Below are 19,674 nucleotides of genomic sequence, written 5' to 3'. Positions count from 1 at the left end.
ACCACTGCCGTGGTTCGACTGACTCGCACGCGAACAGATGACCAACCACCACCCCACCGGCAAGTCGATGATAATGCACTACAGTAGTTTTAGGCAGTTATTTAAAAAATAATAATATTAACGTCAGTCACGTCCAAAAATAAAATGGACGAAGACCACACAATTCACACGTTTATATTGTAGGCGCACCACTGTACGTCATCGTCGCGTACTTACGGCGGACGTGTCGAACGTTTTAAAATATTATGCTAGTCCGGTGATCCCTCGTCCTTTCGTTTTTCGAGGAAACGATCGCCGAAAATCGTCACGCGATCGTCTGTAGTCTGGACGGGTTTTTTTTTTATTTTTATTATTTACCGAGGCGCGATTACGTAACGAGCGTACTACACTCGTTGCAGTTTTATCGTGCGCCGTGTATTCGGTACGATTATTATAGTACCGAACAGCTGTAACCTGCGAACGTGAACTCGAAAAACGGATATCAGGTTGTAAAGGTAACCCGTCGGCGACGATTCGAACGACCTTGTACATTTTCCGCCATCATCGAATAAAGCCCCTTTCGCCCGCGCCCACACGGTCGCAATCAAACAGCCCAATAATAATTGTAAACAACATTTTGTTGCAAGTGCGAGTAACAAAAAAAAAAAATCATAATATTATTATTATTATTGTGATTATCGTCGGTTTTGAATTCCAGAAGACGAGGAGTGTGCGTTGGCCATCACTGCCCGTGGGTTACATCACAAAGTACGATATTTAACGTCATGGAATCATGACGTAGTACACACTGTGGTTTCACTATTACTATTATTATTTCGGCGATGGCGGCATGTTGCGTCGTAGCTTGCAACATATTATTATCATTATCGTTGTCGTGCAGTCGTGTGCAGTGTGAACGTAACGCCGGACAGTCGCCCGCGATCCTTCCCGAGCACGGTTTGAACGAAAACGACAGTACGTCGTATATTGACTTCCAAAATTTCGAGTGACGACTAGTGATAACCAAGTGCTGTAATTTTCATATTATAATACCTATCCGCCCGTATCAGTGTATCCTTTATATTTTAATTTATCAGCCAACCGAACATAGGCGTTATAACCGAATCACGCCGCATACCGTGTGTGCGCTGCGATACCACAATAACGACTGTCGTTCCGGGCACCAGTCCAACCAGATACCCAGGAGGGGGATTCGCCAACCAAAGGTAATTTAGAATTTATCATTAAGTACGCTGCGTTCGGGCTGGTAAACCGAGTTCTAGGTTAACCGAATTACATAAATAAAATAACTGCCGCGAACTGTTTGACGGACTCCACAGTCTGCAGGTTAAGTGATTAGGTTATAATATAATCAAATTAGTTGCTGCTTATTATGTGTTTTTGACCTATAGTCTTGACTCATTTGACAGAGGCGTTGCTACTCAATCATTTAACTTTTAAAATTGTCAAACGATTCACTCATCAACATAATATTACTGTGAAATTTTGATGTTTATTGTAGATACATTAATATCAATTGACATTGGGTCGTAGGCAGTTAAATATAATTTATATATAATAAATGATAAATAATAAATAAAAACATTTTATAAATTAAGTATTTAGGGCTAGAAAAATATTCTAATAATTAATACCACATTTAATTATTATTGTTATAAGTTTAAAAAAACATCAGAAACACAAAAACATCCAATATCTAGTATTGTTTCTATTTTTACGTATATTACATAATACAGTTAGTAAATTATGAAAAATTAATGAGAAACCTTGTATTGAAAAATACTGGAAATTTTCTATTTTGATATTTATAATTTAACAGTTAGATCTAATTTACTATTAAAAACTACCTTCAAAGTTGAAGATTAAAAATATTTGTTACTATATTTCGTGTAAAACAAAACCATACATAATTTATGAAATCAATACATTGCTCCGCCCAGAATCTAAATGTGTTAAACTTCGTTAAAATATTATTTTATGGAATTCTACTGAATTTTTATAATTATTATATTATAAATGACTCCAAATTGATAAAGATTATGTAATACATAATATATAAAACATTTTAATTATTTTTAAAATTAGTATTTATCATTCCAATCATTCTAATTGATTCTTTTTTTTTTTTAAATATTAATAGTTTGAAATCAACCAAGTATTATTTTTCACGTAAATAAATGACTACATACTTATGTACTCGTATAAACTTGTTGATAATGAAAATATAGTTGAAATCGATTGAATTTAAATACCTGGATTTTCCAATTGTTATTAATTTAATTAAATTAATTTTAATGTTTTCTAATTAATGTATATAGATAATAGATATAGTATAAGTATTTAGGACTCATTTTACCTTGCTTAACTTAGAATTTGGACTCAATTTAGCGGTTGATTATATCATGTACGTATTATATCTATATTATCAATACAGTATTGATAATACTATTGGACAACAACACAGAACAATAGAACACTACATTTCTATTTTACTGGACTGTCCAGACTTCTTCTTTTCTTTTTTTTTTTTTATACTGAAAGCGATGGTGAAATTATTATAGAATTCAACGTTAGGCGTTAGTTTTGAACCTACAGCAATATAAAGTTATTTCAAACTTCGTGGTTTATAGTAAAGCTTAATTTATTTCTTAAAATTATTTTAATTCAAAATAAACTTTTATTATTTTGTCTATTTAAAAAAAGTAATATTATAATTTATATTTAATTACTTATATTATTTTAAGCGTAGGTGGTTAAATACAATTTATAATTTTCAAAAAACTTCGGGTTTTTCAGAAATTCAATATTTTAAATTGTAGCATATTATTTGGAACTCTGGAAAAAAATTCGTTTCCAATTATTTCCCTGTTTCAGATGATCGTAAATTATTGAAATCTTATACTATAGGTGTATCGTTGTATTTGTAATAACTAATAAATGATAATTTTCAAATCATAATATTACATTAGCAAAGTGCATGAAATTATATTATGTCGTAGAACAATCGTATATTTATGCTAGTAGGGCACTGTACTAATTAACTGTTATTTGTACAATTTACACTACTTATATTTAAATTTTTTGTTTGTTATCCGTATTATTATGCTTACATTGGTATCTAATTTTAATATTTAATTAGTTATTAATTATAGTTTAGCAGTTTTATAATTTTTCAGTAAAACGTATCATTTATAATAATGTTAAATGCCAACTTGGTTATTTTATAAATACAACTAAAAAACAATTATATCTACGTATTTTATGTTAAGCATAAATACTTAAACATTATTCAGTAAAGGATAATTCATATTTTATTGAAGTTATGGGAAAAAAAGATTTTTTGAGATGAATGAAAAATGTATATTTAAATGCTTATATATATTATAAGTTATAAAAATAACATTAATAACAAATTATCGTAAACTAATATCCGTGTTCTTTCCATTATTCAATTATTGTACTTGAAATGATTGTATTATTAAGAAGACACTTATAATGTTGTTTAATAAGATTCCTCTAAGAAATATATAATATATTAGTTATTACATACTATTATTAGTATCCTGCGTAGAGATAAATAACACGAAGTGATTTTTCAGCTACCATCGGCCATTTTACATCTTGTTTTGTTTTTTAAGTTTATTTTAATATTTATGGTATTTTTTGGTATAAATAGAATTAAAATGTTAATAAACGAAATTTTATAGTCATGGCGTTGAAACACAGAACTTTTTTATGGTGGCTGAAAACATTCAAAAATCTAAAATAAAGTAGTAAAGTTATAATAATAAAACAAAAACATATACATTAAAATATTTTAAATCTATTATTTTTTTTTTCATAGATAAGTTAAATTTTATAATAAAATAATTTTATGAGTTTTAAACTAAGAATAATAGTAAATTGTGATTAAGTATAGGTAGGTAAGTACTTACGGTAATGAATGTGTTAAATTTGAATTCAATGATAAATCATTGTATACAATAAAAAATGATATGAACGAAGACGATTTTCTTTTTAGTAACCAAGGTTACTAAACAACTATTTTATTAAAAATATTATATTTGAACAAAATGTTTGTATTTTCTCCTCGATTATTTTAAAAAATATCTACTGAGAATTCTTAATTTAAACCTCCTAAAAGTAATAACTAAATCTAATTTGTTATCGTAAACCTCCATTAATGTTGATGATTAGAGATATTTTTTAATAGAAAATGAGTTTTCAGGCACAAAAAGAAACACACCCATTATTATAAAATCAATACATTCATCGCTCCGTTCACAGAACCTAAAATTAAATAAGTTTATTGAATAAAATATAAAAAAAAATAAACTTATTCATGAATTTATTTGTATTAAAAACATTTTATGGCATACATTTCAAGGTTTTATAAAAATAACATTAAATCTAGCTCCAAAGTTAGTATCTAAGTAAAAAAAAAATCACAACTGTGTACTTGTATCGGTTTGTATTTCTATAGTAACCAGAATGTTCCCAAAATTACACTATTTCGGCACATTCTGGATTCTCATTTCTCTCATTATCACTGACCGAAGCTATAGAGGCAACGTCGGGAATATAATTAGATATATTTTTTCTTATTAAGTATAAACCGATATGATAACGTGTATTGGTTATATACATATATTTACAACAAAAATGTTCAATATTTTTCATATTCGCTGTTAATTTGTAAGCAGTGGTTTTTTATTTTGACGTACTTAATCCACAAAATTCCTTTTGTTGCAGCGGCGATATGATAGCGGCATAAACTGCATAATACTATAATACAGAGGCGTATTTAGGATTTTGCTGCTCTGGGTACACATTTTTTTTTTTTACAATTGTTTAAATCAGTTTAAAAATAAAACCTTACAGTTACATTTACTGCCCCCCAAACAAGTGCTGCCCAGGGCAATTGCCTTCTTTGACCCCCCCCCCCCTAAATACGCCACTGCCGGAGTTTATATGCACTGGCATCTAAACTATTACGTGACTGTTGTTATTGCGTATTCGGGTGAATATGTCGTTTTGCATGCAATCACATTTTATTTTAATATTATTATAATTATATACATACTATATATGCTATGCATAAATACATAGTTTATGCGGTATACATTACTTATTTTTCATAAAGATATAGCTGATATTTCACTTTAAACTATTATAACTACATGTTAGAAGTACAAGAAAAATATCTAAATAAGTAAAATGAATCAAGTAATGACTATGGTAATATTGTAAAATTTCATTATTTAATTACAAAACATGTCTTTAATGATAAATAAAATTGTTAGTAAACGAAACATTGTAGTTTACTTGGCAGGAAATTTAATCCAATTAAAATTAATAGACAATAAATTTATTTATTTCCTTACACAAGTAAATAAATTAATTAATCATTTTATTAATTTTATTTCACAATAAGTTTATATTTATATGAATTAATAATTTTAAGCGTTTTATTTATTTACGTCTATAAACAATTAACAAATATAAATAAACTAATGATCTTCTGAAATTCTATTTCATAATAGTTATGTTTACTTAACATAAATTAATGATTTTATGCATTTCATATATTTGCGGGAAGTTTAACTAAAGTTTAATTTTATAAATCATCTTATTCGTCGTACTTATTTGTATTTGCATAATAGATTTTTATGAAGTTATTTTATATCTCGTATTTTAAAGGTATTTAGTCATTACCTACTACATTTTTTTATACTCCGTTTATATTTTACACAGAGTTATAATGAAAGATTTTTAATAGGATGTTAAGTACTTTGGAGTACAGACCTATAGTTTTCTGGATATAACTACGAAAATGCAAACTTATATTGACCGGTTAACGACTTATATACATACTTCCAACTATACTCTGTTGACTGTTAAAGTTAAGAAACATACTAGACTAGTTTTCGTAGGGCGATATTCAGACAACACCTGTTTATCTGTACAATCGAGTTAACCATCTGTAAGCTTATCGAGGACAGTAAAGCTATACATCCCTGCGTAAAAGTCTATATTAATTGTAATTAAAGTTACTTTGTAAAATTTATTATAATTTTAGCCATAAAAATGAGGACCACAAAATCTATTAATACAAATTGTAAAAGAGAATACATTTTAAGTACAAACATTTGGCAGGTCGCTGAGACATACGGTTATACAAGTTAATTATATTTCTTTTATTTTATGTGAAAATTGTATACTTTACTTTTCGAACACTATCAATTCTACTTTACTATTTTGGCAACTTGTATTAATGTTACTAATAAATCATTTAAAATAATAAATAATAAAATCTTATAAAAAACCATATTGATAATTTACGAGGTTTTATTGTAGGGTATGGCAAAATACCATCCCTAGTTTACTATCTACTTTTATTTCTAATAACAGATTTTGTAATTTGTTTAAATTAAACAATTAAAAAATTTACTGAAAATATAGTCGATACCCGATCTGGAGCTGTTTGGTGAAGAACAAATTGAGTACGGATCGAGTGCAGACTTTTATTTACGAACATAAATTTCGAAAACAAAAGAGTGTCACTGGTTTGTTGACACTATGACTGGAACCATGCCCTAAAATAATCTTTTCACCCTCTTACGTGAACAGGCATAATCCATTCTACCGATTTTAACCATTATACGACCTCTGATTAGTCAGATTGTTTTTCAATAGTTAAATATCATGTTGAAAATAGAGAAGGATTTTCGCCACATAATATACAACATTTCTATATACCTATTACCTACACGCATTTCTCTGCTTACATTTATTTCAATTTTTGTTTTTTTTTGTAAATAGACAACCTTTTTCACATTTATACACACATCCCATTAAATAATAGTAAACATAAAAAACAAAATAATGATAATTAATATTAGTACTCATCGACGGGAACGTTTCCTATAAAAGAAGAATTTTTTTCAGGCGAATACGTTGGAGTTCCATTCGGGATAGTGTAGTTGTAGAATAGTGTTGTGTAGAGTAGTGCTACGATGCTTATGAATACGATTTTAGTTGTTTCCATGCTACACAGAAACGGCCGGGCGATTAACGCTAACACATCGATAACTGGAAGTGTGCGTTTTAAATTTATGTCCATGTAGGTCAAAATTTTTGATAATTATTGCGGATCTAAAAAATAAAATGTCTTTATAATGTTTTAAGTTTGCAATTTTAAACGAAAATGAAAATGATTTATTATTTTTGACTTCTTATATATATTTTATTTTATTCTTAAGTTATACTCGTACTATTACCTATAAATATATTTACTTTCTAAAATGTATTTAATTTTAATCATAAACTGTTAAAACTGCGAATTATATTAACGAAAATAATTTATAAAATAAAATAAAAATTCAAATATTTGGTTAATCACAGAAACAAAAAAAATTATTTATATTTCTCAGTATGTTATACAGATGTTAACTTACCGGATACTATTATATAGAATTTTGACCGAGTGTATTTTAAATAGAAGTACTTTAAATACAATATACTTTAAGCAGTAACTTGAATATTATTTTAAAATAAGACAATGATAACTAGTGTTGAATACACGAAAACTTATAAAGTAAATGAAAATAACAAACTAATTACATATTAATTTAAATGGAATTTTTGTATGGAGGGGATGTTGTCAGAATTAATATGATCTTAAAATTTATTCCGTTGATGCAGAAAAATTATATTAACGTATTAATTATTTACAATTTATTAAAGTTATAGATAAATAAAATATAAAGACCATAGGTGAATTTTAATAACATAAATAACATAAATGACATCATTATGTACAATTTTAATTTTATACTCTAAGGTAATATATTATTTTAAGCATCAAATTTTGGACAAAGTAGATACTTACTATAAGTATTCAAGATTTATAAGAGCGGAGTAGTGGATTAAAATTTTGTAAGAGTACTCTAATCCGCTAATCTAAACTTTAAATACCTATAAATTATAAACTAGTTCTAACTCGTCTAAATTCAATTATTATCTATCAAAATACTAAAAATAATAATAATAATAATTTATTTTAGAATAAGGAATTAAATTTACATGATGTCATTAAAAAAGTTAATTTTAAAAAAAAATTTGGTTTTTATCTATTTATTTCATGATATAATTTAAAAATAAAATATTTACAAAAATAAGAAATTTTTTTTTTAAACGTACTAATACATTTTGAATTCAATGTTTTTCTAAGTTCAATAATAAAAATAAAACGTGTTTGTATTAATGAATGTTTTACATTAAATGGATCACTCAGTATAGCCAATTAAATTCAGAAACCGATTTATGTAGGTAATGTATCTAATTATGTATATTATATATAAGTACTTTATAAATATTGTTGGTTAAGTTAGGTTAGTATTTGGTTTTAATAGGTATAATATACGATACTCAATACTCATACATAACGAATTGACAGCTTTAATAGAACGTTATAATATTTGGTCCAATCACTCATATTCATTAATATTACAATATAAATTTAACACTACTTGTGTTTTGAAAAAACTGAAAATTGATAACTACTTATAAACGATTAACCTATTTAACATTGTTAATATTGTTTGACAGCTAATTCTACGAAAATCTATAATGATATTTTATACCTACATTTTAAATAATTTTCTTTTTACTACATTGTTTTTAAATAAATGAAACATGTCTATGGCCTTCAAAATCTCGCATTATGAGCTTACTTTTTTTACTGAGTTTTTTTATATTTAATGATTGGTTTAACAATGAAATGTATTATGTATTATTTAAATAATCATATAGTTTTCATACATCACTCATGCGTAATAAATATACTATTTTTTGTGTAACCTAGATTTCGCAGATGTTGATTTAATACTCATTATTTCAAAAAATACTTAAATTATTAAAATAATTTTTTATAACTTATTTATAGTTGTTCTAAAACAAATTTTTGTAAAAAAAAATATATTTTTTATTCTATACAGAACGATGAATGTATTGATTTTACAATAATATGTTTTTATATGTGTGTTGGTAGTTCAAACAAATAATTTATACGAGACAGATTCTGTATCTTCAAACTAAATCATAATACTTGATTGTAAGCCTCATTTTTAGAATAAAAAAGTTTTGATATTCAATTTCAGCAATCAGATGTTTGATATCTGATTGCATATTAGAAATAGTTTGTATTCGACTGGTGCAGGGTAGGCAGTGAGTCAAAGTTAAAAATTTTTGTTTTTAAAAATAACCAAGAAAATAAATTATGGACAACATTATTTTTTTTTTTTTTTATTGTAACTTATAAATAAATTATTTTAGCATTTAAAATTTTTATCAAATATTTATTTTGCTATTTTTTAGATAAGATATTATTTAATTCAAATTTAACACATACATTTTATTTCATTTCCTCCATGACAAGATATACTTTGCTTCTACTATACATATTATACGGCAGAATGAGTTAATTGAATTTTTTTAATTTCGACACCTAAGACTTGTAAATGTAATTGATATATATAGTTTATCATAATTTTTTCAATAATTTATTGAAGTATAGACTGAAAGACCATCTCCTTTTAGAACCATTTTTAGTCTTGTATGATTATTTATCTTTGAATTAAAATTTAACATATCTAAAACAGTTAGCTACTCTTTGATGTATTTACAATCAACATCTACCATACACAACAAAATTGTGTACTTAATCGTTCTTTTTACTTGACTTACATTTTTTTTTTATCGAATATAAAATATTTGATAAAAGATTTGTAAAAAAAATAAAATAGGGATTTTAAAACTTAAAGTATTTTTTTGTAATTGATTAAATACTTATTAACATATTAATTGTATATAATAATAATAATGTTTATAAATACTTTTTAAATATTGGTTATTCAATGAAAAACAAATAACAGAAAATATGCAATATGGAATCGTAAATTAAGAGTAGGTAATATTGATAGTAGAAAATATTCCATTAATATTTATAATTTTTTATTAAGAATACTATAAAGTACTTAAGTTTAAGCTGTAATTATCTAATAATATATATAATTTAATTCAGACGATCATAGTTCAAAGTGATTTTACAAATACCATTCATCATTAATCATTAGTATAATTGCATTATAAAATCAGAACTGAAACTCTATTTAATAGGTTAAATATAGTTATTGACCTTTTGTCTAGTTATAATTATGAGTCTGTTGTATAAATAATATTATACAAAGATAAGATAGTTCTATTAAGAATCTGAGTAAAACAAGAAATGCATTGATTTTAGTATATTATCTGGTTTTGTGTGTGTGTACCATACCTACTGTACCTACCATTAGACAAAACATTTTGAAGCATAGGTACATGTTGCTTCAATTTTCAACATTGAGATTGGTAACTGGTATCTGGAAGCGATTTTGAAGATAAACCTTGAAGAAAAAAAACAAAAAATAAATAGTAAAATTGACATATTTTTATAAAAATAATTGAAATTGAATAAAACTACCCTTTGATTCCTTGTAACTACCTATTATCAATTTAATATATACTTATTAGATTAGTACTATGAGGTGTTAAATAATAATTTAGGTCATCACCAACTCTAATTTAACAATTATCTTATAATTTTAAATAATTAAAAAACATATAAAATAAAATAAAACTGATAGATAAATAAATAATTTAACTATATAAATAAAATTATATATACAAAAATTCAGTCTAAATTCTACCAACATTTAACTACATTTACTGATTTTTGTCAATAACATGTCCAAGGAAAATAATATGTTGTATAATAGTGATATAATATGATGTCATATAATTTTTTAGGTGACAACTATTTAAGTTCATCTACTTCATAAATATAAATAATAATAAAAAAAATTATCAGTTTTTTAGTTTCGTAAATGTTTGTATAATGATTTGAATAATTTTAAAAGTTTCTCTAGCATTTATACATTAAAATAAATTTATTTTGACGTTTATTTAAAAATGTAACAAATTGAATAATACTCTAAACAATTTACAATTTATATATTTTCATAAATTATTGGTACATGTTGTCTAATATTCTCTATCAAAATAATATAAAAATAAAATTGTATAATACATTCATTGAAAACATATTATTAGATATAATTTTCAATTATTTAATGATTATTATTGTTTAATTAAAAATATTTTGAAAACTTAATTATTGTTTATTTGTTAATATGCAAAACAATTTTTTTAATGTTAAATGTAATTTATTAACACATTTTGATAGTGACTAATATTACGTAATAGTCATAAATGCTATAATGCTTTATCGTATTTAAATATTTTGAATAATATGATCTAATTACATTATATTACATACTTATAAATTGTATTATATTGCATAAAGTTATGTTTGAATTTAAATTATTATTTTCTATAGTTTTATTTTTATTAGAAGCTGATAGCAAAAAATAAATTTAAAAAATGTTATTGAATCATTCTTAATAACTTTAACGTACAAGTTTTATTAATTTACTAGTTTTTTTTTTAAAGTTTTTTTTTTTGTGGACATTTCGGTCAAACCTGTATAAGTGATAATTGAAGACAATAGTTTCAATTTCATAATGTTATTTTATCAATACCATTGTAATTCAAACTATCCGTGTAAATAGCATAATAATAATATATAGTACTATAGTACTTATATATAAAACGCTACAAATACAATGATCCATTACATTCGTTTAATCATATCTATATTATTTTGCGTAACCACAACTATAATTTATTATTTATGTTTCATTAATAATATTATGTATTATATAATGTACCATTGGAACAACTATCAATATATTATTTATGCATTGGCATGTACTTCGCAAAATCCATTATATTATACTCGACTACCGTAGAGTTATGAATAAATAGTATTATAGAAGAAGTCAACTGAAGCAACTTAACGTATATTTCCTTATTGTTTGTTGACGAAAGGAATTTAAAACATATGTATGTTACAACTGTAGAGAATTCAACATTATAATAACATATTATTCTTTTATATTTTCAATGAAACACATTTTAAAATTACAAAACCATAAATAAACATTTTGCAATTGTTATAAACAGTTATAATTAAAACAATGAATACATTTTTTTTTAACTAGTTTAAATTTATTGAAATCTAAAATAAAAATGAATTTTCACTTAATATTCTTGTTTAATGCAAATTTATAAACTATGTATTATGATCAGGACACGTATGTTTGAACTACAAGTATATTATAATTATACTTAAAAAATGTATTGGATGCTTTTAATGTAAAGAGTATTAAGTAAAATTAATAATTTATTTAAATTTGATAATGATGCTCTGGTTGGGTAAATTGGACACGACTGTATTAGGTTAATTAGCCCACGGTACAGTTCAGTAGCCGCTAGAACTGAACCTATTAAATCTTGTGGCAAACATTTGATAGCACCCACTGAATCGAATTGCTTTTTGTTAGCCAATTGTATCATTTTCGAAGAGTATTTCTTCAACTTCTTGTTTCCCAAAGCCCTGGGATTTTTTTCTTGGCATAACATTCTTAAATCTTCTTTTTCATCGTCCATGAATGCAGCTGGAAAGTAACACCGACCCAATGATTCGCTGTCAGTTACGAGGTCCCGAGCAATATTCACGAGTTGTAGACCCTTGAAAAAAATATATATTGAACAAGTCTAAATCAATACTTGTAGAAAATCATTAAGATGTTACTTCATTTTATCACTTAAATTAAATAATTTTATGTTTTAATCATCCAATAACTATTAACCTACTATATGATTAATACAAATATCAACTAGATAAGTATTGATAACAGAACACTTTAAAACACTATCATACAAATAGGTCACAGTGTTTGTTATTGAACTTCTCCGAAACGGCTTGACCCATTTTCATGAAATTTTTTGTTTCTTAAGGTTTCTTATATGTTTTTTCTTATAAGCGTTTAAACTTTAAATTTTTATGAAATATGTCAAAATCACGAAAATTTGAAAGTAATTTTGTAATTGAAAATTCATAAAATTGTTTGTATTTATATCTAAGGTTAAAAAATTCAACACAAGTTTTCTAGAAGTTTATCTTCAAATAGTTATAGAAAAATCTCGAAGCGTCATTAATAAGTATAGGAAAAAATAATGCCTGAATAATAATAATAATAATACAGAAAATACAGATGGTTATATAATAACTAATAAAAAAATAATTAAAATAATTTTAAACCGTATTAGTTTCTTAAGGTTGGTTATACGCATCCGCCGGATGAGTGATATTTTAAAACCACTGCAGGTTGCATCCAAATTATGTGCTAAAAAAAGAGTAATGTTTTAGTTGGCCGACAACTAAATTGCGAACACGCTTTTTAGGTTTACAGGTTTGAATTAAGTGGTTAAAAGTTTCAACAAATGACCTGCATTTGTTATTTTGCATATATTTCTTATAGTAAATATAATAAGTAAATTCTATATATTGTAATAAATTATGGGTTTTATAAATGGAAATAGAGATCATTCAATGAATTATGGTGATTAGTTATTAATATTGTATAATTTGATACATTTGTATAAAAATCTATGTAAAATAATAATAATAGATGGATAGTATCCAAATTGATTATATAATATGATAAATAACAATATATAAAAAAATATTTGCATATCCTCTTATGTATTTTATTTTAGTTTAAACTTATTATTTTTTATTAACTTTGCAAGTTTGCACGCAATATTTTAATCAAATATATTATATGAGTAATACATTATTATTTGTGTATCTATTTATCTATTTTGTATTTTTTTTTTAATTCGACATTTTTTAATATTTACAAATCTGATAATTTTTTCTGATTATTATTATTATTATATAATATTTCGCTCGTATTTTTCACAAATCATTACTTTTATCGCTAAAAACTACGCACAAATTTGGCTATGTCACGAGAAAACATGATCATACATAGTTCGAAATGATTTTCGCTCGCAATTTGGAAATAATGACGCTGCTTATATCGATGACGAACGGCAACCGACTAAACGAGTTTCGTGACGGACGACGTTTCACATAAAATAACATTTGTACACACAAGTATATACTAATGTCTAATAAAATAATTAATAATTCGTGAACAACTTACTTGTCCTATTTTGTATGCATGTTTAGTCAGATAATCAGCCTTGTCGACGAGATCATTGATGTCATTACCATATCTGTATATGATTACATATAGGCATAATGCACCAATACTTCCGGCTACGTATGTGGTGTATAACATTAAATCGTTTTCGTCTCGAACCAACGTAAACTCGAGATCCCATTGGTAACCCGCGAATAACTCTTCGAAAGGCTTACGGGGCAGAAAAAATGCAATTCTAGATACTGCACGATAAGATGATAATTCGACATCAGTGAATTCGGATTCGTATTTTCGCCAATCGATTTTTACTTCTTGTGGTGTTTTTTTAACGTCATAATCTGATTTTCTGTCAGCAAAAACTTCACTGATGAATTGTTTGGATAGCTCTAATTTAAGTTTTTTCTTTTTCTCGTCCGTTCTGTTGTCAAACATTTCGTCCGTTACACGACAAAATGCGTACAAAATTATTAAATCCAGTCGTATACCTAAATTAAAAATATTTATTACGATTAAAACATAATTAAAATACTATCAAGACATTTTGTTTGTACAAGCACGTAACTAATGCTTCGATAATAGCTAAATGGGAAGTATATGCATACGATGCTAAATAAATCATAAAGGTTTAAAATTAGAATTATGATTATAACAAATTCGCATAGGTGGAATTGGGGGGGGGGGTGCTCCGGGAGCTTAGCTCCCCCCAAAAAGAGCGAAAGACCCCCTCCCAAATGATTGAACATTTTTCAAAGTCACGTGGCTGGCCGGACGTCGACTTATTTTACAATAATTGCCAAAATCTTAGAACCTCACTAAACATTGGGTTTTTCCGAAATTTTGTCATTATAATAATTTTTATTAGAATATATAAATATTATTAAAAATTTATTTTTTAAAAGTGTATATGTAGTTAGTAATGTGTGTTTAGTAGTTTTCTTTTTTAGTTGGTAATTAAGTAGTTAATATTATCTATTGAAATGTGAAGGTAATATTGTTATTAGTGAGGGGGTGTGGGGGCAAAGCCCCCACGGATTATTTTGCAAAGAACGATTTAAGCCTCCCCTCTAAAATTCAATCAAATCTCCGTCTATGCAAATTCGTACAAAAATTTTGTAGTTTTTTAAAATTTCATTTGAAAAAAAAATCTGTTTAGGTGCTATCATGATTATTATTTGTTAAAATTTCAACATACTAAGGTATTCTATATTTAATCTAAACGATTTATTTAAAAACTTGAGAGTGTAAATAGTATTATTATATTATATAATTTGAAATGATTATTATTTTATAAATAATCAAATTATAATCTTATACTTTTTACACTTCTCAAATATTTATTATATAATTTTAACAACGATCAACTTTACCAGCATGGAATAAATAATTGGAAGTACCAAACGCATTCGAAGTACTTAAGACCTTAAGGCTTGTCTTAATATCTTGCGTCACGTCAGAAGGAGTAGAATATTCCGATGTCATGAATGCTCTTATCATTTGTCGAATGAATCTCAAGCTAACACTGAACTGATGAGGGAAATCCAACGAATACGTGACTATTATACCGTATGCCTTGTCGTAGGATGATCCGGCCAAGACGACCATCAGATTTGTGACGAAGAAAAATAACACTTCTTCTAGCGCCGACTCGCCCAAGTCGAAGTCGTCTTTTACGGTCGTCCGATTAATCCAACACATGAACAACGTAGGGCCCGCGATCGCAATCGACGATGATATGATCTTTTTCACGAAAAAATTGCCAGCTCCGTACCACATGAGAATGATTGCCGGAGACGCCCAACACAGTATGCATCCCAAGTAAAACTTCTCACTTTCCGGCACGGCCATTGTGTAGCCGGCCGCCGTGGCGACACTTAACAGGGATATCGGTAACCAACGAATCAACTGGTAGCTATGTTTGTCGTAGTTGAAGTTCAAGCACGGAGTTGACCACTGGACGAATATCGATGCCCACAATGATGTAAGAACGGTTTGCAAAATCACAAGAATGTACTCTTCGACGGGTACATTACCAATGACGGCTAAAACCGACTCCGGCGAACACGTCGTCTTAGCTCCGTTGTACACATAATAGTTGTAGAACGGTATTGCGTATAGTACAGCTATAGCGCTTATACATCCAATTTTAAAAATTTCCAATCGATTGATAAACGGACGAGTTATTAATATTAAAATACCGATGATTGATAGCGTGTACGATAAATGGATATCTAGATAGGTTAACATGTCGATGGTTTACGAACACTGAAAAATCGTGATAAAGATATTTAATAATTATTAATAGCTAATATTACGTTCATAGGTTTTAGAATAAAAATCGAATCGAATAATGTCAACATTTAACACAATCAATTAAAATTATATTTTAATAACTGTATCGATGTAAAAAAAATAGTTGATATATCAATTTAGGTACAATTTATTTTAGAACGACAAAAATAGACAAGTGAAACACTTAACCAAATTTGTACATAGAATAATCTGCAATTTTAGTAGTAAATTTGTTATATGGAGTCTATATTGGTCTATGCGTGAGTGAGGCTTAACTACTACCACAACCCCTTTTATATTAAACTATTTTGGGCGTAGTCCCCAAAATATACGTACGTGTCATGGTAAACAGGAAATTCGACTATAAGTTTCTATTTCATGTTTACTATGACCAATCATTTAAATACATAATTTTAATCCTAAAAATCTATTTAAACGATTATTAAAACCATGTTCATAATCTAATTATCTAATTATCTATTATTAAATATAATATATTAATATTCAGTATTCTAAATCTAAACGACTAATATCAGCTCAGGGTAACAGGAATGATGTAATTAAATAATAGTGTAATATGCCGGATTACTACATTATGCAAAGAAAATGGTGCAAGATATAACAAAAGTAAATATTATAATAGTTATAAATTAGAATGTTGTTAAGAAATAAACAGATTATAAAAATATTATTAGTATTTAAATAAAATAATGTTTTAAGAACAGGTAGCCAATTAAAAGATTTCTAGTTTGTCGAAAGTTAACAAAATAAATAAATATCTATGTAAAAAAATATTTTTTATCCAAATCGTAGTTTAATATTTCCATCAATTAGTACTCATTACATTTTATAAAATAAATAAATTAATCAGTAAGAATAATTAAATTTATTTTAAGATATGTATTGCATTGTTCCTATGTTTAATCTTCTCGAAAGTTTTTAGTTGCCAATGTTAATCTTTACTTGGAAGCGTAACTATTTTTAGGGAGTATTATCTATTGTATATAAATTTTTGAATTAGGCAAATAATCGTTTTTAATACAACTATCCGCTTAATAATTTAGAGTAAAAAATTTTGGTTTTTATTTTAAAAAAGTTGAATTCATATTAGGTAGGTACTTCATATTAAGTAGTACAAAAAATTTCAATACTCATGTTTTTATTAAATTTCATTATTATAAGCTCATGTTTAAAAATCACCCTGTATGTGGCAACAATTTAATTATGAATGTAATAATGTTTATTTCATAATTAATAGAGAATTATTTAGATTTTTAACTAAGATAGGTACTCCACAATATTTTTGATTTTTAAATTATATTATTACCAAATAAATGAAACAGTTAGGCCGATATGGCTAGAAATTAATTTTGTGCAATTACTTACGTTTTTTAACAACACTGCAACAAGTTATATTTTTTAATTTTAAAATTTTAAGTTATTCATTAATATTGAAAGTTGAGATAATTTAAAGTGAAAAAAATGTTTTATTTATGAACATAACTTTATTTTTCAAAAGTCTATAAATAATAATATTTAAAGATGGCGGGATTCAAAACCTAACTATAATACCGTATAACATGTATTATATGTAAAAATGAAAGTCTTCAGTCTGTGAAACTTGGAAGGAAAATATTATAAAAGATGTAACTATTATTGGGGATATAATTCGGATATGTCATTGAACCTAACCCACACTGTATTACTGTACTTGAAAAAATATTTAATAATATAATAGAATTACATAGACATATAAAATTATAAAAATTATAAAACTTACGTGTCGAATATCCTATGAAGTACTTAAACAAAAAATAAAACTATCTCGAGTTTGATGAATTTAGCTAACTAAGAGCAAAGAGTAACTAAACTTTGTCTGGCTTACATATTCAATTATATAAAAAAAAATAAACCATTAGCTCGATAGCAATAATAGTTATGTAGTAATAGTATTAATAGTTAATAAAAGATAATAAGTACTTAATTTCTAAATTAACCTTTTATTGCCTTTTAAAACCATTATAGGCTATTAGAGTCTTTGGCGCGTGTCTCTATAATTGTATATTTACTCGTGTTAATACATTGTAGTTCTGTTAGTCAATACTATTTATGATTTAAAGTAGTTGATTATATTTTGGAGATAAAGTTGAATTTAAGAACCACCCTAACACTTACATTTGACGTTTGACGGTAACCGTTGATCGTTTTATTCTGACCAGTATATTATAGACTACGTTTTTTGAATACATTTCACTATGTATTGATCAGATATCTGCACTGAAAAGTTCTCATAAAAATATTTATTGTGTTATTTAATAAATTAAAAAAATGTAACAAATAACATTTTTTTTAAGACATGACTTATTAAATAATAACTACCTATATAGGAAATTGAAATCTCAAATGTAATTAATTATTCCGTACAACACTCATTTTGGATCAAGTCCCGTTGTATGTGTCTCATATACTTAGGTATATTTTACGTACGTAATAAGAACAATTTATTTTATCTATTTAAATTTCTACACACATTTTATATTTCTTGATTATTTGATTTGATTCCGATTGACGATTCTTGAATATCGACAACAATCATATAAATTGTTTCTATTATATTCATAAGAAAAATAACTGGATAGTATATCAACTAAATACTTTTTGACAAAATATTAATAAGTAATTTAAAACATAAGTTATATACAATAATTAATTTGTAATACTATTATTTAATTAAGGCAAAGGAAATACTTATTTAATTCTATGCATAAAATATCAATAAAAATGGTATTCCTATAAAAACAATTAAAATATTAATAATGAAATAACTCGAGGTCAACGTTATTTTATTAAAAAATTCATTTTATAATGTATAACGCGGAGAACTTTACATTATAATTGAATATAAGTCGTAATTAATATAAAAATACATACATAGCAAATAGATAAATACAATATTATCTTAATTTAAAAGAAATAAAATATATTATTAAACATTATAAAGTAATTTTTATTGTATATAATATGAAAAAGTGAGTGTTACGTTATTTTAATTTTCTATATTGTTTCTTTTAACTTGTAATTTCTTATAATTACACATGACAGGTATGAAATATCGTTAGGTCAAAATGTTGATGATTAAAATATCGACAAATCAAAAACAAAAACATTAATATACTAGATATTTAAGGATAAGTTGTAATAATTTAAAACA

The 19,674-nt window shown here is 25.9% G+C and overlaps 2 protein-coding genes across 2 annotated transcripts in view; one reads left to right on the top strand and one right to left on the bottom strand.

Annotated features, from left to right (window-relative positions):
- Positions 1–685: 685 nt before the first annotated feature.
- The window catches only part of LOC126548864 (uncharacterized), a 28,042-nt gene continuing 9,053 nt past the window's right edge, over positions 686–19,674 (top strand). The window contains exon 1 of the mRNA XM_050199095.1: positions 686–1,205. The gene's annotated coding sequence lies outside the window, so the exon portion shown is untranslated. The remainder of the gene's footprint in view (positions 1,206–19,674) is intronic.
- On the bottom strand, positions 12,041–18,348 carry LOC114125978 (uncharacterized). Its single transcript, XM_027989827.2, has 4 exons — positions 18,244–18,348; positions 15,542–16,436; positions 14,175–14,659; positions 12,041–12,690 (listed from the first exon to the last, which is right to left on the bottom strand). The coding sequence occupies exons 2-4, from the start codon at positions 16,416–16,418 to the stop codon at positions 12,289–12,291; spliced, it is 1,764 nt and encodes a 587-aa protein (XP_027845628.2). The 5' UTR covers positions 16,419–16,436; positions 18,244–18,348; the 3' UTR covers positions 12,041–12,288.

Source organism: Aphis gossypii, chromosome 2 (genome assembly GCF_020184175.1).
Source record: "Aphis gossypii isolate Hap1 chromosome 2, ASM2018417v2, whole genome shotgun sequence".
Taxonomy (NCBI): Eukaryota; Metazoa; Arthropoda; class Insecta; order Hemiptera; family Aphididae; genus Aphis; species Aphis gossypii.
Note: the sequence above shows the minus strand (reverse complement) of the source record. Positions and strands in the feature narration are given on the sequence as shown.

What these genes read in the sequence shown, in the direction of transcription:
- LOC114125978 (XM_027989827.2), bottom strand. Translation starts at nt 16,418, where the DNA reads ATGTTAACCTATCTAGATATCCATTTATCGTACACGCTATCAATCATC. An exon ending in CAATTATTTATTCCATGCTG is followed by an intron (nt 14,660 to 15,541) that starts GTAAAGTTGATC and finishes TTTTTAATTTAG; the next exon opens with GTATACGACTGGATTTAATA. An exon ending in ATGCATACAAAATAGGACAA is followed by an intron (nt 12,691 to 14,174) that starts GTAAGTTGTTCA and finishes ATTTTTTTCAAG; the next exon opens with GGTCTACAACTCGTGAATAT.